This window comes from Gopherus evgoodei, chromosome 18, assembly GCF_007399415.2.
Source record: "Gopherus evgoodei ecotype Sinaloan lineage chromosome 18, rGopEvg1_v1.p, whole genome shotgun sequence".
Taxonomy (NCBI): domain Eukaryota; kingdom Metazoa; phylum Chordata; order Testudines; family Testudinidae; genus Gopherus; species Gopherus evgoodei.
In genome coordinates, this window is record NC_044339.1 from 5,760,322 (window position 1) to 5,785,982 (window position 25,661).

The following is a 25,661-nucleotide window of genomic DNA, read 5'->3' on the forward strand; positions in this document are numbered from 1 at the left end:
GAAACCACGCTCAGGTGCTTCTCTACGCCAGGTAGATGGGGTGCCCCCAACGCTGCCCCAGCAGTGACTGCCATCCGCATGTGCCACCCGTGGGCACCAGGTTTGTCTCATTTTTGGTGGTGTCCAGAAGGGATCCAAGCAGAGCTGACCCGTCCATAGGACAGACCAGGGCAACCGCCCTGGGCCCCATGCTTTGGGGGGGGCTGCGCTTCAGGGGGATGTGGGGTCCAGGGCAGTTAGTGGGGGGCTGGCACAGGCAGCAGCAAGCAACCCACCTGGCCCCAGCATGCCCTGCTTGGCATTGCTTGGGGGAGGGGTCGAAAGACAGAATGAGATGGGGCAGGGGCTTGGGGGAAGGGGTGGAATGGGGGCTGAGAGAGGGTGAAGCAGGGGTGGGCTGGGGCTGGGTCACTTGCTGCTGGTGGTGCCAGCCCCCCTGCTAATCCCCCAGGCCACCCTGGACCCAGAGTCATTGTGCCCATAGGACCGAGAGGGGCAACAGTCCCGGCCCTGCACTTCAGGGAGACGTGGGGTCCAGGGTGGCCTGGGGGACTAACGGGGGCCTGGCACCGTTTTTGGGAACAGAGTGGGAAATCCACTTTCACCAATATCCACTGCTTAGGGTCCTGATCCAGTGATTCACTTAAGCATGTCTGTGGTGCCATTGAAGTCAATGGGACAACTCATGTGTTGACACACTTTGCTGGCACGAAGCTTAGGATCTGATTTCCCTAAGCCGAAGAATCGACTTTTAAGACATTATCTGTGAAACCTGGGGATGACCCTGGGGAGTGGACTTTGTACCCAAATGTTTGACGTTAGTTATAAATACGCTGATTGGCACGTCTTCAACAACACACTCACCTAGGTGGCGAGGTGTGACAAAGTGGGGCTGTTCTTAATGTTTCCTCTGAATAGTGTGTGGGGGTCTCAGTTCCTGGTGGACACACTGTGTCCTGGCAACTAATGGCCAGGGCCCTTCCCCCCCTGCCCAGGGATGCTAAAGGTGGGGGAGAACAAAGAGGTCAGGTGACCTCCTGGCCCGGGAAAGGAGCTGAGCAGAGGAGGAGGGGCTGGAGGGGGTTTCAATCTGGAGTTGGCTGGGGACGGGAAGTGAAGGCAGATGGGGTTGTCTGGCTCACTGCCCCCCAGAATGGACCCAGCTGAGGGGTCCCATTCTCTGTACCTACAAGCTCTGTTTTAGGCTGTGTTCCTGTCATCTAATAACCCTCTGTTTTACTGGCTGGCTGAGAGTCAGGTCTGACTGCAAAGTGGGGGTGCGGGACCCTCTGGCTTCCCCAGGACCCCACCTGGGCGGATTCGCTGTGGGAAGTGCACGGAAGGGCAGAGGATGCTGAATGCTCCAAGGAGAGACCCAGGAGGTGAAGCCGTGTGACCTTCTTGCCCTGCAGACAGTCTGCTCCAAGGGAGAGAAGGCTCCCCAAAGTCCTGACTGGCTTGGTGGGGAGCAGTTCCAGAGCATCACCCGGGGACTCCGTGACATGAGATACATGGGCCCGTATTGGCTCAAACAGCCTCTTGCAAAGGCCGTTTGTTCACCCTCTAGCCGGGCTCAATTCCCTCCCGTTTGGCAAACAGGGCTGGGCGCATAGCTCTGCGGACGGGTCCCACAGGGCTGGAGCTTTTGCCTGGGTCCTGCCAGGTCCTGCTCTAGCTCAAACCCCAGCAGCCGAGCTCAGTTTTGGAGCAGTGGGTTTGTCTTTCTTTTCCAGAACCCGGCAATCAGGAAATCAGGCCCATGGCCCATCCCGCATCAGCAGGGGGAGGGCGCAGCTGCCCAGAGCAGCCCATGGAGCAATGCCCACCAGGAGGGCCTCACATCCAGGTTTTATTCACCCTCCTTGCACCCAGAGTGCTGGGGGGAGAGTGGATTGGTTAAACAGAGGTGGGCTTCAAGAAACCATCCTCACTGCACAATGCCAGCGTGCTGAGCTAGTTATGGGATAGCACCATGCCAGGCCTCTGCCAGGGTGGCACCTTCTGGGCCACAGGGGTTACTGACCGGGACTGCGCCAGGCTGCCTGAGAACCAGCTCCGCAGCTCCCATTGGCTAGGAACCATGGCCAATGGAACTGCAGGGCAGCACTTGCAGGCAGGGGCAGTGTGCAGAACCTCCTGGCCACCCCGCCACCTAGGAGCCGGAGAGACATGTCGCTGTTTCCCAGGAGCCGAGGTCAGCACTGCCTGGAGACTGCACCCCAAACCCTCTCCTGCACTCCAACCCCCTGCCTCAGCCCTGAGCCCCCTCCCACATGCGAACTCCCTACCAGAGCCCCCAGCCCACATCCTGAACCCCTCATTTCTGGCCCCACCCTAAGCCTCAGCCTGGAGCCCCATCCAATACTCTGAACCCCTCAGCTCCACCTCCCAGCCCAGAGCCCCCTCCTGCACCCCAACCCCCTCATCCCTGGCCCCGCCCCAGAGCCTGCACCACCAGCCAGAGCCTTCACCCTCTTGCACCCCAACCCCCTGCCTCAGCCAGGTAAAAATGAGTGAGCGAGGTTGGGGGAAAGCGAGCAGGGGATGGCATGAGCAGGGGTTGGGCCTCGGGGAAGGGCCTCACGGAAGGGGTGTTCGGTTTTCTGCGATTAGAAAGTTGGCAACCCTCATGCAGTCACTGGTGTTTGAATTAAGTATCTTCCAGCAGGAGAGCAGGGCTGGCTCAACTCGGGTAAAAGCTGGAGATCCAGGCCCCTCGGACAACCACAACCAAATTACTCACCCGACCCCCCACCACACAACCACGCCAGCTGCCGTCAGGTCATTCCAGGTTTTATTCACCCTCCTGCACACACAGCATGACAAGGAGCTGCGTGGCCTGGGGTACACACTCCAGGCAGGCTAGGCTCGGCGGAGTCGCTAGCCTTACGTACGGAGGACTTGGAAGGCGCTGCAAAGCCTGGCACGCCAACAATCACGTCTGACTTGACCCTGCAGCACCTCCCATTGGTGCCTGGTGAGACTGCAGGTGAGCGGGGCAGGGAACGTCCTCACTCAATGGCTCCCCTGGGGAATGCGCATGCACATGGAAGAAATTCAAACCATGGTAGAAGCTTTTCTATAGCCTTGAAATGATCCTCTCCCTGCCCCTCTGTTCTGGCCTGGAACAGCTGCATGTCATTGGTGCCTGCAGCTTGGAGCCGGCTTAACGGGCAGGGAGTGCGTGGCCCTGGGTCCCCCCAGCCCAGCCCTGCGTTGCCCCATCACCCCATCTCATGCATAAACGGAACTTGCTCTAAGTGGCAAGACACGGGGGGTATAAGGGTGGTAGCTTTGTCAGGTTATTAGATTAAACATGGTCGGCGAACACAAATAATTGAAATGAAGAGTCTGGTGGCACCTTAAAGACTAACAGATTTAAGGCGCCACCAGACTCTTCATTTTCGTGGCTACAGATTAATATAGCTACCCCCCCAATACAAATAATTGGGGGCTTTAGGCTCTGCCCGTCTCCACGGGAAAGACTGGATTTTAGTCATGCTAAAGCTGGGCTTTTAGCTAATGTGCTTCCAGCCTGAGAACGTAACCCCAGGTCGTGAGTTCCGTGTGCAACAAACAAGGGATCCAAAGTACAGGCGCACCCATAAAACGGCAGAAATGATTTTGCAGTCAGGGGGTCTTGGAACCTGGCAGTTCGGTAACCAGGCAGTCCCTAGGCAGTTCGACTGTACGGATGTATAGGGACTGTTAAGAAATGATCAATGCAAATGATCCATGTTAACGATCGGCAGTTTGGTTGTGGACCCCAGGCACGGATAACGGACAGGGACAAATCTTAGCTGGCCCCGGAAAGGGATTGAATATGGCTCTGCAGCCCAGTCGATACAGAAAGGATGGGTCTAAAACCATCTGGTTGAAGTCACTACATTTCAGGTGCGTTGGGCTCCTGATTCAGGGCTTCTGAGGTGCTTCATTTCCCATGCATCTCGTTAGCGCAGCCGCGCGGTTCTGGGTCAGTGGGCTCCTTTGGGCTTTATGGAGCTTTGTGCTCATTAGTTATAACAGGGCGTGTGCTCCTTGGGGGTCTAACTAATTGTGTCCCCTGTTGTGAATGGAGCCAGTACCCTACGCAAAGGTGAAGGTCTGCATGGCCCAGTTTGGGAAGGACCTGAGCTCACCCCTAGCGCTGGGGTGGAGTCAATCCACCAACAGTGACAGCCTGGTTCTGACATGGGGCCAGGACGGGACAGACACAGAGGCCTGGGTGTAGCACTGGCTGCTGGCACCTATTGGCTGCCCCCTGGCTCCCCTGCCCTCCTCATGCCCCTTGCAGTCCCGGCGCCCACAGAGGCCAGCCCTGCTCGCTCTGGCCGATCTTGGCCCAGAAAGGATGTGAGTTGGGGCTGACAGATGGATTTCACTGAGAGCCTTGGGAGGAAGGAAAAGCTGGCACAGGGTCTCTGTCCCCACGGTATCTCCGTGCGGCCGTGACAGGAGCTATGGGCCCACGGGGCTCAGCCCAACCGTGTGCACGCGGGGGGATGCACAACAGGGTCTTGCCGCGCTTGCAGTGCATATCTCCATACACCCTTATAGCGGCTGCTCTGTGCCCCGGGGCCGTTTGCCTCTGAACGGGGTGACCTGGGCCTGCCAGCCAGCCCCACTCACAGCAATTAGTAGGGTCCCGCGGCGTGCGCCAGAGTCAGCTGGACACATGGGGCCCCCGCTGCTGATTGCCTTGGAGCGTGAGCAGCTTTGGGGGCAGCGAAGCGTTCGCAGGCTGGGGGCGAGCAAGGGGCCCGCTGGGCCAACTCAGCCAGGAGCGCAGCAGCAGCCAGCTCCAGCTCCCTCCTCGGGGCTCGGGATCCTCCTCACACACCAGCTGCGTCGTTACCAACACCTAGGCCGGGCGCACATCTCTGGGTCCGATGAGCCTCGCCCTGGCACGCTGGAGGGCGAAGGTCGTCCGGGGGGCATGGCTGCGCCGTTGCTGCTTTGCTGGCCCCTCTGGATGGCTCCGGGTCCGCAGCTTCCCGCCCTGCCAGTGGGACGTCACCTGATCGAATGTGGAGGGGGCCCGATCCCAGCCAGCTCTGCCTTCCCATCGGCCAAGCCCCCGGGGGCTGCTCCCGTTAGCTCATGCTGCCGGATGAAAGGCTGCTTGCTGCGCAGGGTGGAGAGGGAACGGCACGGTTACAATCCAACCAACGGTATCGGCTCCAGGCCCGACCCTGCAAGCAAGGGGTGGGGGGGGGCCCTTGCGCTGCAGGATTGGGCCCACACGGTAGCACTGTAACTATAGGGGGTGGCTAGATGGGGGGAAGGAGGTAATAAAATCCTGCGAGCAGGGCAGAGGGTAAAACGTTGGTACTGGCGCCTCATTCCAGCTCTGCAGGGGGACACAGACCAGGGTGGTCTGAAGGGGCTAACCGGGGCAGTGCCTGGGTGGGGGTGGCATTTCCCCGCTGCAGCGCTGCGCCCTTCCTCCAGCTGCTGTGAAACCGCCAGTGCTGCAGTGAGACACCCAAGGGCCCATTTCCCTCTGGCCTCCAGCTCCCCTGCGGCGATGAGTCCCACAGCTCCCACACGAAGAGCTCAGCTCGGTGAAAGCATCTCGACCCCAGCGGTTCTCCACATGGGGTCTGCGGACTCTTTCAGGGGGCCCCACGGACAAAACCCAGAGCCCGAGCCCCAGCGACTCTTTTGGGGCTGAAACCAGGAGCTGTGAGGTTTAAGCCCTGATCCCCAGCGTCCCCCATGGGGCTGAAGCCCTGAGCCCGTGGGCAGAATTGAGGGTACACAGGGATGTTGCCCCCTGTGTTGAACTCGGAATGTTCTTCAGGTTTTCTCTGAATACTGTGGGGGGGCCGCAGTTCCTGGCCGACCCTCTGTTGCCTGGCAACTAATGGCCAGGCCCTCCCCCCCTGCCAGGCGATGCTAAAGACGGGGGAGAACAAAGAGGTCAGGTGACCTCCTGGCCCCGGGAAAGGAGCTGAGCAGAGAGGAGGGGCTGGGGGGGGTTTCAATCTGGAGCTGGCTGGGGATGAGGAGTGAAGTGCAGACGTGGGGGTCTGGCTCACTGCCCCCCAGAATGGACCCAGCTGAGGGGTCTGGTTCGTGGTACCTACAAGCTCTGTTTTAGACCCTGTTCCTGTCATCGAATAAACCTCTGTTTTACTGGCTGGCTGAGAGTCACGTCTGACTGTGAAGTGGGGGTGCAGGACCCTGTGGCTTCCCCAGGACCCCACCTGGGTGGACTCACTGTGGGAAGCGCACGGAGGGGCATATGCTGAATGCTCCAAGGTCAGACCCAGGAGGTGAAGCCGTGTGACCTTCTTGCCCTGAAGACAGTCTGCTCCAAGGGAGAGGAGGCTCCCCAAAGTCCTGCCTGGCTTTGTGGGGAGCAGTTCCAGAGCATCGCCCGGTGACTCCGTGACACTCCCCACCCCCAAACTACAGTGCAAGAGCACTGCCGGGACAGCCCCACCCTCACCGCACCTCCTTCCCTCCCTACCCCCGGCCCGGTCGGGGGTGGGAAGCCGGAGCCAGGCAGTGCAGGACACGGGAGCCATGGGGCAGGCGTGCAGCGTCCCTCAGCTGCTGCTGCTGCTGCAGGGGGTGAAGCTGCTCCTCAGCTCCCAGCCCGCTTTGCCCCCGCCGCTGGTAAGAGCTGCCTGGGCAGGGGACCCGGCTCCGTGGCTGGCAGAGCACTGGGGGAACAGGGGCCACAGGGGAGCCCTCTGGGCACACAGCCCCTATCTACCTCCTGTGCTACCCCCTCCCGTCCCCCCGAGCTACCCCCCTGCCTGCACATAGCCCCTAGCTACCTCCTCCCTGCACCCTGAGCTACCCCCTGCCTGCACTGCCCCTAACTAACCCCCCCCCTTCCCCCCGAGCTACCCCCTGCCTGCACTGCCCCCTCCCTGCTCCCTGAGCTACCCCCTGCCTGCATACAGCCCCTAGCTACCCCCTCCCTGCACCCTGGGCTACCCCTTGCCTGTACTGCCCCTAACTACCCCCTCCCTTCCCCCCGAGCTACCCCCCTGCCTGCACTGCCCCTAACTAACCCCTCCCTTCCCCCCGAGCTACCCCCTGCCTGCACTGCCCCTAACTAACCCCTCCCTTCCCCCCGAGCTAACCCCTGCCTGCACTGCCCCTAACTAACCCCTCCCTGATCCCTGAGCTACCCCCTGCCTGCATACAGCACCTAGCTACCCCCTCCCTGCACCCTGGGCTACCCCTTGCCTGTACTGCCCCTAACTACCCCCTCCCTTCCCCCCGAGCTACCCCCCTGCCTGCACATAGCCCCTAACTACCCCTTCCCTGCACCCTGAGCTACCCCCTCCCTACACCCTGAGCTACCCCCTACCTGCACTGCCCCAACTACTCCCTCCCTTCCCCCCGAGCTACCCCCCTGCCTGCACAGCTCCCAGCTACCCCCTCCCTGCAACACCCTGAGCTACCCCCTGCCTGCACTGCCCCTAACTACCCCCTCCCTTCTCCCTGAGCTACCCCCCTGCCTGCACTGCCCCTAACTACCCCCTCCCTGCTCCCTGAGCTACCCCCTTCCTGCACCCTGAGCTACCCCCTGTCTGCACACAGCCCCTAACTACTCCCTCCCTGCACCCTGAGCTAGCCCCTGCCTGCACACAGCCCATAGCTACCCCTTCCCTGCTCCCTGAGCTACCCCCTACCTGCACTGCCCCTAACTACCCCCTCCCTGCTCCCTGAGCTACCCTCTACCTGCACTGCCCCTAACTACCCCCTCCCTGCTCCCTGAGCTACCCTCTACCTGCACTGCCCCTAACTACCCCCTCCCTGCTCCCTGAGCTACCCCCTTCCTGCACCCTGAGCTACCCCGTCTGCACACAGCCCCTAAGTACTCCCTCCCTGCACCCTGAGCTAGCCCCTGCCTGCACACAGCCCCTAGCTACCCCTTCCCTGCTCCCTGAGCTACCCCCTACCTGCACTGCCCCTAACTATCCCCTCCCTGCATCCTGAGCTACCCTCTACCTGCACTGCCCCTAACTACCCCCTCCCTGCTCCCTGAGCTACCCCCTTCCTGCACCCTGAGCTACCCCGTCTGCACACAGCCCCTAAGTACTCCCTCCCTGCACCCTGAGCTAGCCCCTGCCTGCACACAGCCCCTAGCTACCCCCTCCCTGCTCCCTGAGCTACCCCCTACCTGCACTGCCCCTAACTACCCCCTCCCTGCACCCTGAGCTACCCCGTGCCTGTACACAGCCCCTAGCTACCCCCTCCCTGCACCCTGAGCTACCCCCTGCCTGCACTGACCCTAACTACCCCCTCCCTGCATCCTGAGCTACCCCCTGCCTGCACTGACCCTAACTACCCTGTCTGCACCCTGAGCTACCCCCTGCCTGCACACAGCCCCTAACTACCCCCTCCCTGCACCCTGAGCTACCCCCTGCCTGCACTGCCCCTAACTACCCCCTGCCTGCACCCTGAGCTACCCCCTGCCTGCACTGCCCCTAACTACCCCCTGCCTGCACCCTCAGCTACTCCCTGGCTGCACTGCCCCTAACTACCCCCTCCCTGCACCCCGAGCTGTTTTCAAACTTTTTGAGCTGAGTCCCATTGAGTTACATTTTTTGGCTGTCCCCCCACAGCCCAAACAGGCAGGTGGCCTGCTGAGGTGAGCCGGGGGTAGAGCTGTCGCTCCCTCCCCGGAACCTGCTGTGTGGAGTGGGCTCGACCCCCCTGCCCACCCAAAATAGAAGTCACACTACACCTATGCCCGCGTCCCCGTCCCTCTGGCCCAGAGTCCCCCCATCCCCTGCTGGGCCCTGGAGTTTTTATAAGATGGGGTGGGCTCAGAAAGAAAAAAGTTGAGACCCCCCTGGCCTACATCAAGCAGCCACCCTGTCCCGCTTTCAGTCCCGCCTGCAGGCGCCTCCTTTCCCAGGGTGATTTCTTGCCCCCCGTTGCTAGCTGAGGTTGCCCCGGGAGCCAAATTCTCTCCCAGTGTAACTCCACTAGCCTTCTCCAGCCCCACGGAGACAGCTCATGCCCTCAGCTCGAGGAGCACTGCACCCACTGGCCCCAGGGGAGAGCAGAACGTGGGTGCAACGGTCAACAGCCCTTGGCACAGCCCAGCACCAAACCCGGCCACTGCAATGCAAAGCACTATGAAAACTCCCACCCCATGTGTCTCAAACGGCTCCCCAGGGATGGACCCCACTTCTCCGCATTTCTCATGCCCTGTCCTGGTCGTTTGGGGGTAGCAGAAACACCCTAATAATCAGACCGAAATGGGAATGAAGAGAGAGGAGCAACCCCCTGCGGGGGCGACTCTGGGAGTAGCGGGGGGGCAGTTCCCCACCCTGGCACACAGCCCCCTTCAGCAGTCAGATGGGAACATTGCTAAGCCCACTCTGCCCACAGTGACCCAGCAGGCGAATGCCGGGGTCGGGGCCCACCAGGAGCGTGTGGGGTTGGGCCAGGGAAAGGCGAGCACCCTGGGTGTGGCACAAACAACACAACACACCACACACCACAGCAAGCAACAACTATCGAGAAACAGCAGCAGGAGCTGTTCCCACAGTTCGCCTTATGGGGCGTTGGATCCTAGCCTGGGCTGCCCCCAGAGCCCATTCCAGGTGAGCAGAAGGATCCAGTCTGGGTTAGTCACCTGGCCCACAGGCTAAGCCCCCAACCCCGTTACAGGTGTAGGGAAATCCAGGACTGGAGTTCGTTTTGCCAGAAGACGATTCTGGCCTGGGGTGGGGGGGGAGTGATGGAAATGAGCCAGCTGGCAGAACCTAGTGGCAGAGCAGGACAGAGACCCCAGGAGGTGGAGCCCATTGCAGCAGGCATGGACGGGTTGAGAACAGAGCCCTGCAGGTCAGAGCAGCACGCTCAGTTCAGAGCTCAGGGCACAGGCCTGGGTGCCGGGCTGCCCTCACCCTTGCTCCCTGCTGAGAGCAGAAGCCCTCAGCCCCCACACCTGCCCCGCTGATATGCCCCAGAGCTGATCTACTCCAGCCCTCGCTCAGGCTGAGTGGGGAGCTGAGTCTCCATAGCCCATTGGATCCTTGGCCTCTCTCCTGGGGCAGCTGACAAGGGCGCACCGGGATGGTGGCGTTTCCCATTAAGAATGGGTGTGACCTATGAATTAAAGTTCACTGGTAGGTATCTGGCCCGCAGACCTCGAGGCACCAGCAGGCCTAGCGCGCACCCCCAGCAGGTCCCCGCTTTGCAGGATCTCACACTGAGGCCACCCGTTCCTAACTGCCGAGTCCTGAAGTGACCCATCAGCTCCGACCTGCTTTGTGACAGGAAGTGGCTCTATCCCAGGGGTCAGCGGGCACCTGGCGGGCTAGTGCAGGAGCCCACTTCACTCAGAGATCTGGGGTCCCAAAGGGGACACGGGCTTGGAGGCTTCTGCTTGACCCTGGTGGACATTTGTCCGTATCCCAAACCCCTGCCAACAGTGCGGAGCAGAGCAGGCCCTGGTGCTCAGGAGGCTTAGGCTGGAAGAGCAGGGGAGCGGATGCAGGTGAGGATTGCGGGGAAACAGCGGAGTTGCGGGGGGATTGGACTGGACAGATGGGCACTGAATTCCCCTGCAGAGCTGTGCGTGCGGAATCTCGCACACTCGTCCACGCTCCGCTCCAAATTCCTCACTTAGCTAAGTCACCGCAGAACAAAAATGAGTCTCTCCTGATGCACCAGCGCAGAGAGCCTGTGGCAAACAGCTGGCAGAGGGCAAGGACATAGCGAGAAGCAGAGCGATTCCACGCATGGGGCCAGACCTCCACTGTCCCCCCTCCAGCCTCTCCAGCCCAGGGCCTCCCACTCAGTGGCTCGCTAGCCCTCGTCTGTTTCACAGAGGGACAAGGCCAGACCCGCGCCCACCGGCTCCTCGCACACTGACCTGGCGAAGCTGAGTGGCACTCACCGTCAGCAGCACCTCCTGGTTATCGGCCAGCGCCTGCTTGGCTAAGTACCGCTCTCGCTTGATCTTCAGCTCCAGCGACCCCGGGACATCGGGCACCAGCCAGTCGATGAGGCGCAGGAAGAAAAAGACGACGTGCTGGGGGGGGCGGGGGGAGTGGAGGAGGAAGCAGCGAGGAGAGGCAAGGACAAACAGACAGTGAGAAGCAGCGGCAGATGGACGAAGAGAGCAACAGGGAGGATAAAGGCAAGCGGAAAACAAGAAGAAAGGAAAAGGTTCAGAGAGGCTCCATTCGAAATGGCCCAGCTGTCTCTACCCTGTTAGTCATGGCCAGAGGGGAAGACTGGCCCGGTGGTTAGGGCCCAAACTTGGCACTTAGCCTTGTGGGGCATCAGGGAGTTGTGAGGCCAGACACACTGACAACCGTGTGGGCTTTGGGTCCTACTACGCAGATCCCAGCCCTACAGCAAGGGAGGGCTGCCCACCCAGCGCCACAGAGGGCAGCCGCTGCAAGCCACTGGCCCATTCATTGAGACTGTTTTAAGCAGCAGGCAGGGTGCTGAATATGGCCTGGACCCACACTGGGCACCGCCCATTGCCTCCCTTTGATTCCCAAGTTCCTGGCCCAGCCCAGGTCAGAATTACCCCCAGTCCACGTCCAGCTGCCTTCAACCCCTCCAGGTTTGCCCTCCAACCAAAATTCTGCATTCCCAGACGTTGGGAGCGTCATACCAAACCGCCAGGGGCAGGGAGCCTCTATCGGGTCCCTAATGCTACGGTCACCCACATAACAGTAACAGGGCCTCTCGCCAGAGTCCTGGAGCCTCTGCTCCAGCTGGGCTTGGGTATGCAGCACCGATTCATCGCCCAAGTGTCTCATGGACAGTCAGGAAAGTCCTCCAGATGGGGGCGCTGCACAGCCGGCCTCCCTGGCATGGTCCCCGCGCCTCTGGAGGGAGCCAGGGAGGGCGGAAAGTCAGGTGACAATGCCAAATAGTTGGGATGGGGGCAGGAAAGAACTTTTCTGGTCCTTGGCAAGGAGCCACAGCTCAGGGCTGGTTTGAGCTGGGGTCTCGGGGATCAGGTTTGTATGTCCAGAGTGACTCCTCTCCCTTCAACGCAACCGCCCCGCTCCCCCGGAGGTTTCTGATCCACTTGGAAAGAAAGAAACCAGGGTGATGGGCTTGGTCCAGGACCCTAAAGGGACACAGCAGAGAAGAAGGGGCAGCCCAGCCCCCTCCCCCCTGGCACTCAGCTCCCCGGCCTGGCCTGGGTCCAGCCCAGCTGGCAGGGGCTCCGCGCAGCACAGGGGAGTCGGTGGGAGGATGGCCGAGCCCACGCCTGCACAGTGCCAACCGAGGCTCACCTCGAAAGCGATGATGAAGCCCAGGCGGACGGACAGCAGCTTCCAGTAGAAGAGGGTGTAGTTCCCATTGGCATCCCGGAAGGCTTTGTACCTGGGCAGAGGGCAGCAGCTTAGGGGAGGCTGGCTTGGTTCCCCACTCATGGGCTTCACCTTGGTGGGCGGGGCGAGGAAAGGTACTTGACTGACATCCCTGGCAGCTCCCACACTCCAACCCCCCCTTAGACTAGAGCCCCCCGGGGGACAGGCTGGGAGGTCAGACCTCATGGCCCAGTCAGCCCTGGGTCCCTGCTGACCTGTCAGTGAGTGGCCAGCTGGTGCCAAGGGGGGCAGAGCCTTTCTGGCAGCTGCCCTTTGGGAACTGGGCTGAGACCCACCCACCTCATCTCACCCAAGCCCCCACAGTTACCCGGTGGTGAACAGCTCCAGACCCAACCCCAGGGAAGCCTTGGAAAATGGGCTTGGTTCTGCTCAGCTGGGGAGAGAAGGGTCTTAAATGCAGCTGCCCCTTGCCCTCTCCCCAGACCTGTGTGCTGTCCCACCCCTTTCCCCACTGACCCATCCCCCCTCCCACCACCTCCCCGTGCCTGGCACCTGCACAGGGTGTGGTTGCCGGTGGCCAGGTAGCGCGGGGGGGAGTAGGCCAGGGTGAAGTTGACGTAGCCCTGCAGCTGGCTGTCGTGTTCGTACTGGTAGAGCAGCCGGGGCAGGAAGTCTGAGGTGAAGGCGATGAGGAAGGCCTGAGTGCGCAAGGAGAGGGTCAAGGGCGAGTCATCCGGGGCGTCCACCGGTCCCCCAGCCCAGGGGTGAGAACAGCGCCACCCTATTGAGCCAGGGTTCCCCACTGTGGGGGGCACGGGCTGCCGCAGGGGTGGCTGGAGGCTCGGGCCACCAGCTGCCCTGCTGGGAACAATGAAGGAGAGGAACGTGGCTGGAAGGGGGAGGAGAGCGGCCAAGTCAGTGCAGGGTTCCAGGGAGCACACAGAGATGGAGGCCTGGAAGGGACCTCGAAAGGCCATCTAGTCCAGCCCCCTGCCCTGAGGCAGGATTAAGTATCATCTAGACCAGCCCTGGCAGGTGTTTGTCCAACCTACTCTTTAAAACTGCCACTGATGACAGAGATTCCACATCGTCCTGCGGTTCCAGTGCGTAACTGCCCTGAGAGCCAGGGAGTTTTCCCTAATGTCCGATCTAAACCTCCCTTGCTGCAATTTAAACCCATTGCTTCTTGTCCTATCCTCAGAGGTTAATGAGAACAATTTATCACCCTCCTTCTTGTCACAACCTTTTATGTGCTTGAAAACTGTTATCATGTCTCCTTCAGTCTTCTCTTCTCCAGACTAAACCAACCCAGTTTTTTCAATCTTCCCTCCTAGGTCATGTTTTCTAGAACTTTAATCATTTTTGCTGCTCTTCTCTGGACTTTCTGCAACCTGTCCCCGCCTTTCCTGAAATGTGACACCCAGAACTGGACACAATACTCCAATTGAGGCCATATAAACGCAGAGTAGAGCGAAATAATTACTTCTCGTGTGTTACATACAGTATTCCTGCTAATACATCCCAGAAGGATGTTTGCTTTTCTTGCACCCATGTTACACTGTTGACTCATATTTAGCTTGTGATCCACTCTGACCTCCAGATCCCTTTCCGCAGTGCTCCTTCCTAGGCATTTCCCATTGTGTGTGTGTACAACAGATGGTTCCTTCCTCAGTGGAGTACTTCACATTTGTCCTTAGTGAATTTCATCCTATTTACTTCAGACCATTTCTCCAGTTTGTCCAGATCATTTTGAATTTTAATCCTATCCTCCAAAGCACTTGCAACCCTTCCCAGCTTGGTTTCATCCACAAACTGTCTATGCCATCGTCTAAATCATTGATGAAGATATTGAACAGAACCAGACACAGAACTGATCCTTGCGAGACCCCACTCGTTAAGCCCTTCCAGCTTGACTGTGAACCACTGATAGCTACTCTCTGGGAACGGTTTTCCAACCAGTTATGCACCCATCTTATAGTAGCTTCAGTTAGGCGATATTACTCTGGTTTGTTTATGAGAAGGTCACATGAGATAGTATCAAAAGCCTCACTAAAATCGAGCTACACCACATCTACCACTTCCCTCATCCACAAAGCCTGTCACCCTGTCAAAGAACGTTCTCTCTCTAGTCACCTAAGACCAGATGGAGGGGGTCAGATGGCAGAGATCGGAGAGGGGGATTGGGCGCCATAGGGATGCATGTGGGAGCCTGAATGGGTGCCACAGGGTGCACTGCCGACCCCCAGCCCCTGGAGAAGCACCGGGTGCAGGGAAAGCTGGGGCACATGGGATTCTGCTCTGGCAACCTCCTGTTTTCAGAGCCCATCCCCAAGGCAGACAGGGCACAATCCACCCTCATGTTCACCAGGGCATGGCTCATTTAGAGCCCCGTGTGCACGGCGCCCACCCCACGCAGCTCATGCCAGGGACAGGCCAGGGGCAGGCTAGAGACAGGCAGCCAACAGAGGCAGCTGGGCGAGAGTGAGGAAGGAGGATGCCAGGGAAGCAGCAGGAGGCTGCTCCAAGCAGGGGGGCAGCAGGAATGGAGGCAGGGAGCCAGCAGGGCATGGGAGGGACAGGGTGAGTCGAGAGAGGACAGGGCATTGGATTGCTCTAGGACACAGGGGCTGCTCAGTGCCTGGCCTGGGAACGGCCTCCGCGGAGCCGGCTCTGCACTCACGTTGACGATGACAGAGGTCTGAGCCAGGACCTCCAGGATGAAGAACCAGACCCCGATGTTCTGGGCGCGGTAGGCCACCGGGCGCCGGTACTCACACACAAACTTCTGGGCGTCCAGGCGGATCTCCACCCAGTTATTGAGCAGGGCGAAGAGCGGGGCCAGAGGGAAGGCAGCCACGAAGATCGTGATGAACCCGAACTGCAGCACTGCAAGCCCAAGGGAGCAAGGAGTGAGGTGGCCACTCAGCCAGGGTCTGCTCCCCCATTGCCATCAGGATCCCTGCTGGGAGAGGCTGGGACTGGGGTACCCGGGCGCTCCCCTCCACAGCCAGCACTTCTGCCCCATGCCCTACAGCGCCCCCTGCTGCAAATGCTGGGTGCTCCCCCAGCCAGTGCTCTCTGTAGAATGAATAGCTTTTAGTTACAAACCAAACACTCCCCAGGCCTGGCCCCGGCTCTCCCTCCAGCAGCAGGGCTGGGTATACAGCTCCCTGCATTACGGCTGAAGCTCCAGTGACCTGCGGTCTGGGATTTCCACACAGGCTGAGTCACTGGGCACCAGCTGCCAGGAACCAGCTGCCAGCGTTTCCCCTAACCCGACCGGCTGCGCCCCTCGCTCACCCATCTCCAGGTACTCTTCAAAGAGCCCCTCGCACTCGATCAGCTCGTAGTCCTCTTCCCAGCGCGGGGGCTCCTGGCTGATCTGCGCGCCCCGCACCCTGGCCAGCTTGCGCTTCTGCCGCCAGGCCTTCAGCTTGCTGCAGAGGGGCAGGGGGACGGGAGAATCCGTGGGCTGGTTCTAGGAGTGTGTGTGTGGAGGTTGGGGGCTGCTTTTATACCAGCCAGAGAAAGTGAGGCACATGGCCACGTCTTGTATCACACAGGTGCTGTCCAGGATTTCCCTGCAACCATCACAGGTGGAACCTGCCATCTGCTAGAGCAGTGGGTCAGTGCCAAGGGCCCCCCAGCCTGCCCCGGGCTTGGCAAGAGGAGAAACCAGCACTGGATTTCTGAGCCATCCAGCTCAGCTGCTAGACCCTCCTTTCCCAATCACTGGAAGGACAGACGCATGCAGGCACCTGACTAACTGAATGCCATGGCCTGCCCCCTGCCTTCTGGCTCCTGCCTGGGGTGCCCTGATGGTTCCCAGCCTTATGGGATGGGGTATACCCAGACACAACCCCAATAGCTCCTGTCCTCCTAACACCAAGCTGCCTCCACCGCCAGGCTCCACCAGGCACTCACGGGATGATGAACTCCTGGACGTTGCTGATGATCTGTTTCCCCACCATGATGATGAACAGCTGCTGTGCCAGTTCGATGAGACACCCGCCGGGGCCGCACTGCAGGATCCAGGAGAGAGAGGAGCACACGGTCACTCAGGCCTGGCCAGGGTTAGCACAGCAGCTGCTCGGCCTGCACTTCCCCGGTACAGAACGACCCAGCCAGACCCAGCTTTGGGGCAGAGAGACGGGAGGTCCAGCCCGACAGCTCCCAGCACAGGCCAGACCAGCTCCGTGCTGGGATTGCATGGCCTCTCCCCTGGCAGCCCCAGCAGACTCCTAGCGTGGGAGCCCGCACCCCCAGGGTCCGTCTCAGCCTGGATCCCATCTCTGAGAGCGACCACTGGCAGCAGAGAAGCCCAGCAGGGTCCCTAAGGCTGTTGCAGTGGGACATAACAGGAGCGTCTCCTAAGGACGGGGTGATGGGACCCCAAGGGAATCTGGCTGGTAAAGGACAAACCATCAAAGCTCTTTGGAGGAGGGACTGGCTCCTTGTTCTGGGTTTGTACAGCTTCTAGCACCCTGGGGTCCTGGGCCGTAGCTGGGGCTCCAAGAGGCTCCCTTTGGTGTCCCCCGCCCCGGAGACTCACCTCCTCGTTCCTCAGGCCAAGCAGCGTGCCGTACTGCCCGGGGTACCCTACAAACCTGTGGAGACAGGAGACACCTGGTCGGTTGTTTCTCTGATCTGCGGCAGGGCAGGCATCGACGGGCTCATTTCTCACAGTGCCTAACCACTGGGGAAGACTGCCGACCGGGGGGGAGGGCTCCCCGTCTCCTCAGGGCTTCAGAGCCAGCCTGGCCGTTAGCCAAGCACAATTGCCATGCTCACCACAGGGTGACTGCCTCTGGCCTGTGTCACACAGACAACCCAATGGCCCTTTCTGACTCCACATCTCCTTGCTCTCACCCAGGCTGCCCCAAAGACAGAGCCCCCCCCAGCACCAGCTGCTCTTCCCCAGAAAGGAGAAGGGGCACGGGAGGATGGGGGCGGGGGGGGGAAGCGCTGGGTGCAGGGATCGGACCCTGCCAGGCAGTGAGATAGCTGCAGGTAGGTGCGCTAGCAGCCCCAGCCTCACCAGCTGGAGGTGCTGAGCTCAGGCATCTCTGCAGCAGACACAGGCTGGGATGAGGTCAGGGCGATTCTCTGGGGAGGCTGCTGGACACAGCCAGACCCTGCGGTTCTCTCTGACCTTCAGGCTGCCCCACCCGGCCTTCGCTCTCTCCTGTCGCCGCAGGGGGTCTCCCTCAGACCTAGCCTGGATCCACCCAGCAAGGAATGGGCCGTGACAGGGCCTGCTGGCACATGGGGGCTCCAGGAGTGGGGTCACGCAGCAGCCACACTTCCCTTCCAGCACAGACTCCCCCCGCCCCCAGCATGCCAACAAGCATCACGGAGCTCCCAGATCTGGGTGGTGGGTGCCCATCCCAGTCTCCTCTCTGAAGCAGCAGCTGCAGCCCAACCCCTTCCCTGCAGGACGGTCCTGCCAGCGAGGGAGAAGGAACCTCGCCCGAACCCTCTGCCATGCCACACGCGCTTTCCCTGCGGGGGTCATTCATGGCTGTTCTTCAGCCCGGGGGTGGGGCTCTAAGGGCTCCATCTGATGGTAGATTTAACCCCTGCACTCTTCCCCCTGTTCGTGGGGGCCAGGCTCAAGGTCAGGGGGTTCAATCCAGGGTGGGTCAGGTTTCTGGTTTGCCAGTTCCCAGCTCCAAAGCGATCTCACTTGCGCTCCAGCGACGGGAGACAGAAATCAGGACACCCAGGAGGTTTGGGGTTTTTTCCACATAAATCTGGCGTTAAGTCATCTGCTCCAAGGAATTGCAGCTGCGGCTGGGAGAGCAGGGCGGCAGAGTCTCTGAGCCAGCCAGCCAGCCGGCTGGTTGTGCAAAGCCCCTTGGGGATCTGACCCTCTTTCAGATGCGGGTAGGGGGCTTCTAATGTAATCTATGATGTGTTAACAACAACAGAAGATCCTGGCAATCACGACAAGACCCCACCAGAATAGGGCAGAGCCGTTTCACACGGGGCGAGAGGGGGCGATAGATTCAATGGTGTATTCATAAACCTTTCCCGCCTGTGGTTTTGGGGGGGAATCTCCGAGCCCACAGCTGAACAGTGCCTCCATTGTGCAGGGGTATCGGCAGACACATGGCATGGGGATCCCGGGCATGACTGGAGCAGCCAGATGTTCCACAGATGAGTCAAATCTACCTTTTTTGTCCTCCCAGGTTAACCACATCATTCCTCCCTGGCTGATCACTGAGCACCTTGGCTCCAGTCCCTCCCTACACAGGATGTGACTGAACTGGGGGTTGGCAGGTGGCTCCAAGGGAGGGGTTCCCCTCCCTAGAAAGGGGTGTCAAGAGTCGGCCACCCCTCCCCAGAACCCATCTCCATGGCCAGGTCAGAACGGTGTTTGGAAGACACGGAATTAGGGGTAGCACAACATACCATACAGCCAACCAGCATGCTAACGTGTGCCAGGCATAGCACACGCTGCCATATAGGTCATGCATCCCGACATGCATGTGCCGTGTACAGGCGCATGTGCCATCATGTGATATGCTTACGGCTCACGCGAGTGTGCATGCACCGTGGGCACGGTGCCATACACGCTGGGCACGTTTACTAGCATCATTCGTGTCAGTGCAGTGGAACGCAGCACGGCCCAGGGACAGAACGTCTCTTGAGTGGCCGCAGCCTCCAGCTCTGCCCACGGAACCCAGTTCCCTGCTACACCGTTCCCCTCCCTCCATGCCTCAGGGAGGCCCCAGCCTCACGCCACCCGGGCCCCTCGCACACAGAGCCATGAGAACATGCCATCTCATACCTGCCTTTGAAGAAGGCCACATAGAAGGGGGAGGAGTAGAAGTTGACGAACTGGAAGATGAAGACTTTGAAGGTGAAGGCATCCTCATGCAGGGTCTGGGTCCGGTGCATCTCTGCAAAGGGGACACAAGGGAACAGCGTCAGCAAGTCACACACGGGCATAGCCCAGCGGCCACGGCAACCAGTCAGGTCCCTGGGCCCAGGCCAGCAGGCATGAGGCTACGGGAGGGAGCATCACTTCCTCTGCCACTGAAGATGCCCCCTCCCCTCACTCTACACCTGAGCCATCCCCCGCTCACACCGGCGCCTCCTGCTGACAGACCCGGGCCCACACCCGTACAGGATTTCTGCAATGGTTTCTGGTCACAGCTATGCCATCAGGGTTGAGCCGGGCACAGGAGCAATACACATCCACATGGAACCCACAGTACAGGAGCCAGGGAGTTTGTCCCGCTGTGGTGACTGGCCCATGTAAGAGGGTAAGCATCTACTACTGCTGCTAGCTTATGGAGTTGCTCCTTTAGCTCAAGTGGGAAAGGCGCTTTTGGCCTTCAATCCCCCTTGGCGACCGATGGTGGAAGGGCTGTTACACAGTCGGTGGCTGGGGGACTCAAACGCCTATTGCATGAGGTTTTCTCTCCAGCAGGGCCCGTAATGACAGGGGCTCTCAGCTGGCCTGGGTGTAAAGAGGATTCAGGCACTCGCAGGAGTGTTCGGTCCCAAGCAACGCCCTGTGCAGACCAGTGGAAAGTGCATCAGCCAACCACAAATTCCATACGCCCACTAGTGACATCGGTGCGAGGCTTTTCCTGGTGGGAGTGCCCACCTGGGTCCTGCAGAGCCAGCCCCCTCCTCCCACACAAGGGACAGGCTGAGGTCTCTGTAGTTGAATTGACCTGGGATGGAAAACCATATTGATTTCAGCAGAGCTTGGATCTGTGATACAGCCCTTCCCCGAGCCCCGCCGCTGCCCCCCTCCCACACACACACACACACACACGTCTGCACAGCACCCAGAAGGTGGCCAAGGCCAGGACATGCCAGACCTTTGCAAAGGTGCAGGGTGCCCCCCAGAGCTCGCTTGAGGTGGCACCATCCAGCCCAGAAGCCAGAGTAGCCACGTTCCCCTGCACATGCGTCCGGGGCTGGGCCTAGGCTGAGGTCTTTGCAGGACAGTGGGAGCAGCCCCGGGGGAGTCCCAGCTGGGCAGCACTGCCACTAGCTTCTCCTACTCACCCCACCTGGTGAGCTTCTCCGCCAGGGAGGTGTAGACCTGGCTCATGAGAAGAATCAGCACCAGGTTCACCAGGGTGCTGCTGATGTTCGCTATGTTCCCAGCCTGTAAAAGAGCGAGGTAAGTAACACGTTTCCCTCCGGCTGGGAGCTTCCTGAGTCACAACTCACCCCTGGCTCCTAGCAGCACCAGCTCCCAAAGCGCTTCACAAAGGAGGTCAGTGTCACAAGCCCCATTTTATAGATGGGGAAACTGAGGCGAAGTGCGACGCAGTCACCTGCCCCAAGGCAGAGCCGGGAATAGAACCAGGTCTCCTGAGTCCCAGTGCAGAGCACTAGCCCCATAGCCCTGCCCCAGGTCCAGCAGAGCCCTGGTGTGGACCGGAGGGTGGACTCCTCTCCAGAGGCTCCACAGAGCTGGCAGAGCTCCAGCGCTCACAGCCTTAGGAGCTGCTGTCAGCCAACATGCCCTCCCTAGCTAGGTGCCCAGCAACTGACTGACAGCGCTGGGTCCAAGCAGGGTCCGTCACCCCAAGCACAGCCGGACCCCAGGGCTGTCCGGGAGGGGCTAGCGCCGAGCCCCTGCAGGGCACAGGACTCACCTGGGTCATGAGAATGGCGTTGCCCGTGTGATACATCACCACGCTGACGATGCCCCGGTATATGATCACGGAGACCAGGAAGATCATCACCACACACAGCTGGAAGTGGGCAAGGGGAAACCCAGGCATAAGCAGCGGGAGGTGGGTGGCCTGGCGCTGAACTTGGGGAGCGGACGGCAGGCAGAGCAGTGAGCGCCCCCAGCTGGACTGCTCCGCCGTACCAGCAAGGCACAGGCTCTGAGCCTCCCGAACTGCCAATGCCCAGCCCCGGTCTGCCCTGGGCTTGATTCTCTTGTGGGGCTGGGAGAAGTGAGGGGTCTCTGGTCCCAGGGCTGGTGTCAAACACGGAGGGAGGTGTTAGCACCTCCATGTGGGTCTCACCCCAGCTTTGGGGGACACCCTGACACTCCACCAGGCCCCTTTGCCACACTCCTGGAAGGATCCCACCTGTGGCAGCTGAAGGAGGACAGATGTCCAGTGGAGACGGGCAATCCACCCTTCCCACCTGTGCCAGCGGCTCCTTTAACGGGGGCATCTGGAGAGTGACCCCTGCAGGGGGAAGCTGGAAGTGACACCAGACCCAGGCGCTGTCCATTCTAATTACCGCCATTCTCTTTGCCACGCCTGTTAACAATCAAAGCCCAAATTGTGGGGCCTCCCTCGCAACCCGCCCCTGCTTCCCAGCTCTGCCGGGGTCGCTGCACGCTGCGCTGGGGGGGTGGGATTGGGGCGGCATAGGGAGCCCTTTGCGCCTAAGCTGCCCCACGCCAACAGGGATTAAACTCACTACTACCATGTAGTGGCCATTGCGTTGGCTGGCATGAGATGAGTTTGCTGGGTCTCAGCCCCAGCCAGAGAGGAAGGCTGCCCTGGGGACAAGGCCCGGCTAGGAGGCAGCAGAGCAGTGTTCAAAGCCAGAAGCGTGAGCTCTTGCTAGCAGGAGAGGAGGGAAAAGGACAGGGGACGGGAATTGCCATCAGCACTTTCCTCGCCCTGCTCCAGGGCCTACGAGTTTGATCCCCAGCCAGACGGTTCAAAGAACAGGGCAGTGTCCTGCCCGGGCACATCTCCACCTCTCCCGGGCAGGGGATGTCAGCCCAGGCCACGCCCTCCTCCTTACCATGATGACAATGGCCATGGAGCCTGTCATGATGCGGGAGAGGCGGTCCCGCTTGGCGAAGTACGGCTCCTTCACCCCCGTGATGGGATTCTGCTCCATCCGCGGGGCCATGGCAGCGAACTCGGGCCTGGGCCGCTCCTGCAGGAGGGGAAACGGAGCCAGAGGGGGATTCAGCCCCCATTCACCTTGCGTGACTGGTGTGGTTCCCCCTCCCAGGGCATCCCCGCTGGGGAGAGAACAGACTCTGCTGGGCAGCTGGGCATCTGCAGGCGTGCCCAGATCCTGCAGCCTCCTGGACAAACTTTGCTGAGTTAGTGTAACTATCGTGGGGTTCGCAGCGTTACAACGGCCGGTGTGTGTGTCCTAGTGTTGGAGGGCAAGTGACTTCTTTTCGAGGGAAACGGGGCTGATGCACTCTGGGAAGGTCACGTGTTTCTGAGGACATTGTAAAAACAAGGGGCCAGACACACTGAAGTCGTTTCCTCAGGAAATCTCTAGGAGGAGACACCTACTCTGCAAGGTCTCCTTTCGACGCATCGCCCTGCGGGGGCCTTTTATCCACTGCCTCTCCAGAGACCCAGAGAGGCTAAAGGAGAGACTCTCACACTCACGGGGGTGCTAGTTCTGAGCACAAGCGGCGTGGATATTGGGAGCCCAGGAGAACCCCCTGGGTGGGGTTGAAGGACTAATCACCAGTCAGAGCCCTGGCTCGAGTGGGGTGAGCTCTGCTCAGCTGTTTAGCACGTGTACAGGTTCCTTTATTGGTTAATCGATTTTCTCTGAAACACTTTTACCATACGAATCAATGTGCTTGCTGAGGGAGAGCGGGGTGGTGCCATATAACTGCCGGCAACACACCGTTTGCAGCCTCTGCAGAGAAAGCAAATTGCCAACGCTGGCCACCCGCCAGCCTGCTTTTCTGGGCAACAGCACAGTGTAAGCAGGGGGCTGCACAGCCTGGAAATAGCCCTGGCAGCAGGGAGAGAGACGCGGGTTTCCACCCACGTGAGAGGACAGCTGGGGAGGAGAAGGGTGGGGGCCCTTGGTGGGCTATTGAGGGGAATACAGGTTCAGGTGCCATGAATGGTGCCACCTGCCAACCCAGTGCCACCGCTGGAGGAGTGGGTGCATCGCCGCACTCGGCTCTGCTCCTATGTCCAGGACTGGCACCAGTTAGTGGCTGGAGACCTGAAGAGAGAGTGTCTCCTTAAACTCCTCTGGTCTGTGCCTGTGCTTTGGGGCAGGCAGTCTCGTTCCCTGCAGGGGGAGGCGTGTACCCGGCCACAGCCCCCCTCTGGCCTCAGGGAGGAGAGGGAAGGATCCCCGACACGCACGCCTGCACCCATGCTCGCTAGATGGGCAGAGCCAGCCACGGTGGATGGGTGGTCGTGGGAACCCACCTCCTCCTCTTGGAAGTCCATGCAGTCCCAGTGGTGAGCCAGCATGGCGCTTTTCCTCTTCCAGTACTCCAGGAATGTCACGGCCCAGAAGGACATGAAGACGCTGAAGAAAACCGTCCCGGGGTGATCAAACAGGTACCCGACCTGCAGGGGCACAGAGCAGAGGGGCCACACGGCCTCTTCACCAGACGTAGAAGCTCTTTCCCCCTGCAAATGCATTGCCATTTTCACCGCCTCCATCTCACACCTCCAGCATTGCTCCCTACAGCGCCTCCTGCTGGCGCGGGGGTAGCTGGACGCTCTCCTTGAACTGCTGCCCCTACGCCTTACCCACCTGGAGTTGGGACAGGCTGGCACTAGTTCCTGGGGCTGGCACCACTGTGCCATTTCCTACGGCGCCTCCTGCTGGGAGATGCTGGGACTGGAGTAGCCAGGGGCTCCCCGGCAGTCAGAGCTCCCACTCCCTCCACTCAGCACAGCTCTGAGCAGGGGGAGCTCCAAGGCATGGCTTTGTGAGCGTCTGTGCAGGGAAAACCCCAGAGGTGGGGATTTCTCACTGCATCGAGCCGGGTCCCCTTGGGCAGCCGGGTCTGGGCCCTTACTGCATTAGCCCCCAAGCGGCCTTCCCTTACCTTAGCCATGGGGCAGATCTCTGAGATGTTCCAGGTCTCACACGTGTCACAGAGCGGACACATGAGGAACTGGTCTCCGCTCTCGCAGATCTCCTGCCTGTGGGGGCGAGCACAGGGCTGGGTTAGCAGGGCACGGCTCCTCAGGAGAAACACACGGCTAGCACTTCACCAACCCCACACCCACTGCATACACATACACGCATGCACAGGTCCCCACACACACTGCCACATGTGCACACACATGTACACATACCAGCACATGCACGTGTCTGCACAGACAGGCATGTTCTTGTACAGGTAGTTATCATTAGAGAGCTCCAGAACGACCTGGGATGGAGTCAGCAGAAGTGCCCCAAACTCCCACCCATCCCCTGAACTCGGGTGGGGAGAACAGCTCAGGCCGAAACCAGCCAACATCTGACAACGTCCACCCCAGAGATGGAGCTCAGGTTCATCAGGCTTGGCTTCATCCCAGAGAACCACCCACCCATCTGTCCATCCATCCATCTATCCACCCACCCACCCACCTATCTATCCATCCAGCCAGCCATCTATCAGCCATTCACACACACACACACCTGTCCATCATACAACCATCCATTCATCCACCCACCTATCTATCCATCCATCCACCCACCCATCTATCTATCCAGCCAGCCATCTATCCATCCATCAGCCATTCACACACACACACACACCTGTCCATCATACAACCACCCATCCAGCCATTCACACAACCACTCATCCATCCAGCCACCCACCTATCTATCCACCCACCGCTCCAGCCATTCACACACCCACACCCATCCATCTCTCCATCCCGCCACCCCCCCCACCCATCCATCCGCCCAACTACCTATCATCTCCCCACCTGCCATCCAACAACCCATAATCCCCTCACCCTACCACCCCTCCTTCTATCTAGTCACCACATATCAAAGCCCCTCCTTTTGTCTCCTTCCTTTCTTCCGACAGCTGGGACCCTGGGGCTTTTGCTAGGCCTGGGAGCGGAGAGTGATGGGAGCTGCTGGAGTAGACCCTATAGCACCCCCATCCCCTTAGCCCCCCAGCACCCAGGCTGCACACTAGTAATGGCGGCTGGCGGCAGCCTGCGAATTCCTGTGTCTGAGGGCTGGATGTCGGGGGGCAGGGAGGGGGGAAGGGTAGGATGGCAGGGGTCCTCCTCACACACACCATGTGTCGTCCCCCTCCTGTGTGCCCAACCCCAGCCCCACAGACTCACGCTGGCGTGTTGGTTTCCATGGCAGCTAGGCCTGCGAGGAAGACCACAGTGCCCACGGCCGCAGCAGGGAGCAGCCAGGCTGTGTAGAAGCCTGCAGAGGGGATGGGCACGTGAGACCAGCCCCGGAGGAGGGCAACACCGGCCAGGGGAGACCCCCTCCTTCCCCTCTCCATCAAGGGTGGGGCACCAAGACTCCTGGGTTTAACCCCCAGGGCTGATGCCCTGTGTGGCTTGGGGAAAGTCCCTCCCCCGTCTGTGCCTCAGTTTCCTGAGCTGTAAAATGTGGACAATGATCCCGCCCCACCTGGCAGGCTAGAGGCAGCACTAAGGCACTTGCAGACCTCTGCATGGCACC

General features: G+C 60.2%; 1 protein-coding gene across 5 annotated transcripts in view; it reads right to left on the reverse strand.

The window, feature by feature from the left end:
- Positions 1-25,661, reverse strand: part of LOC115636773 (anoctamin-7-like) — a 49,456-nt gene that overhangs the window by 13,085 nt on the left and 10,710 nt on the right. For 2 of the 5 annotated variants that reach the window (XR_003997047.1, XR_003997048.1), the window contains exons 9-23: positions 25,307-25,397; positions 24,064-24,160; positions 23,432-23,575; positions 22,032-22,169; positions 20,912-21,010; positions 20,313-20,415; positions 19,078-19,189; positions 16,837-16,891; positions 16,209-16,306; positions 15,585-15,721; positions 14,965-15,170; positions 12,837-12,982; positions 12,246-12,336; positions 10,883-11,017; positions 4,512-5,125 (exon numbers count right to left, since the gene is read on the reverse strand). Coding sequence is in view for 3 of the 5 variants with exons in the window: in XM_030537291.1 (XP_030393151.1) it covers positions 5,099-5,125; positions 10,883-11,017; positions 12,246-12,336; positions 12,837-12,982; positions 14,965-15,170; positions 15,585-15,721; positions 16,209-16,306; positions 16,837-16,891; positions 19,078-19,189; positions 20,313-20,415; positions 20,912-21,010; positions 22,032-22,169; positions 23,432-23,575; positions 24,064-24,160; positions 25,307-25,397 (1,679 nt within the window). In the remaining 2 variants the exon portion in view is untranslated. Of the gene's footprint in view, positions 1-2,777; positions 5,126-10,882; positions 11,018-12,245; positions 12,337-12,836; positions 12,983-14,964; positions 15,171-15,584; positions 15,722-16,208; positions 16,307-16,836; positions 16,892-19,077; positions 19,190-20,312; positions 20,416-20,911; positions 21,011-22,031; positions 22,170-23,431; positions 23,576-24,063; positions 24,161-25,306; positions 25,398-25,661 lie in introns of those variants that run through there. The other 3 variants (XM_030537293.1, XM_030537291.1, XM_030537292.1) reach the window with 3 other exon arrangements.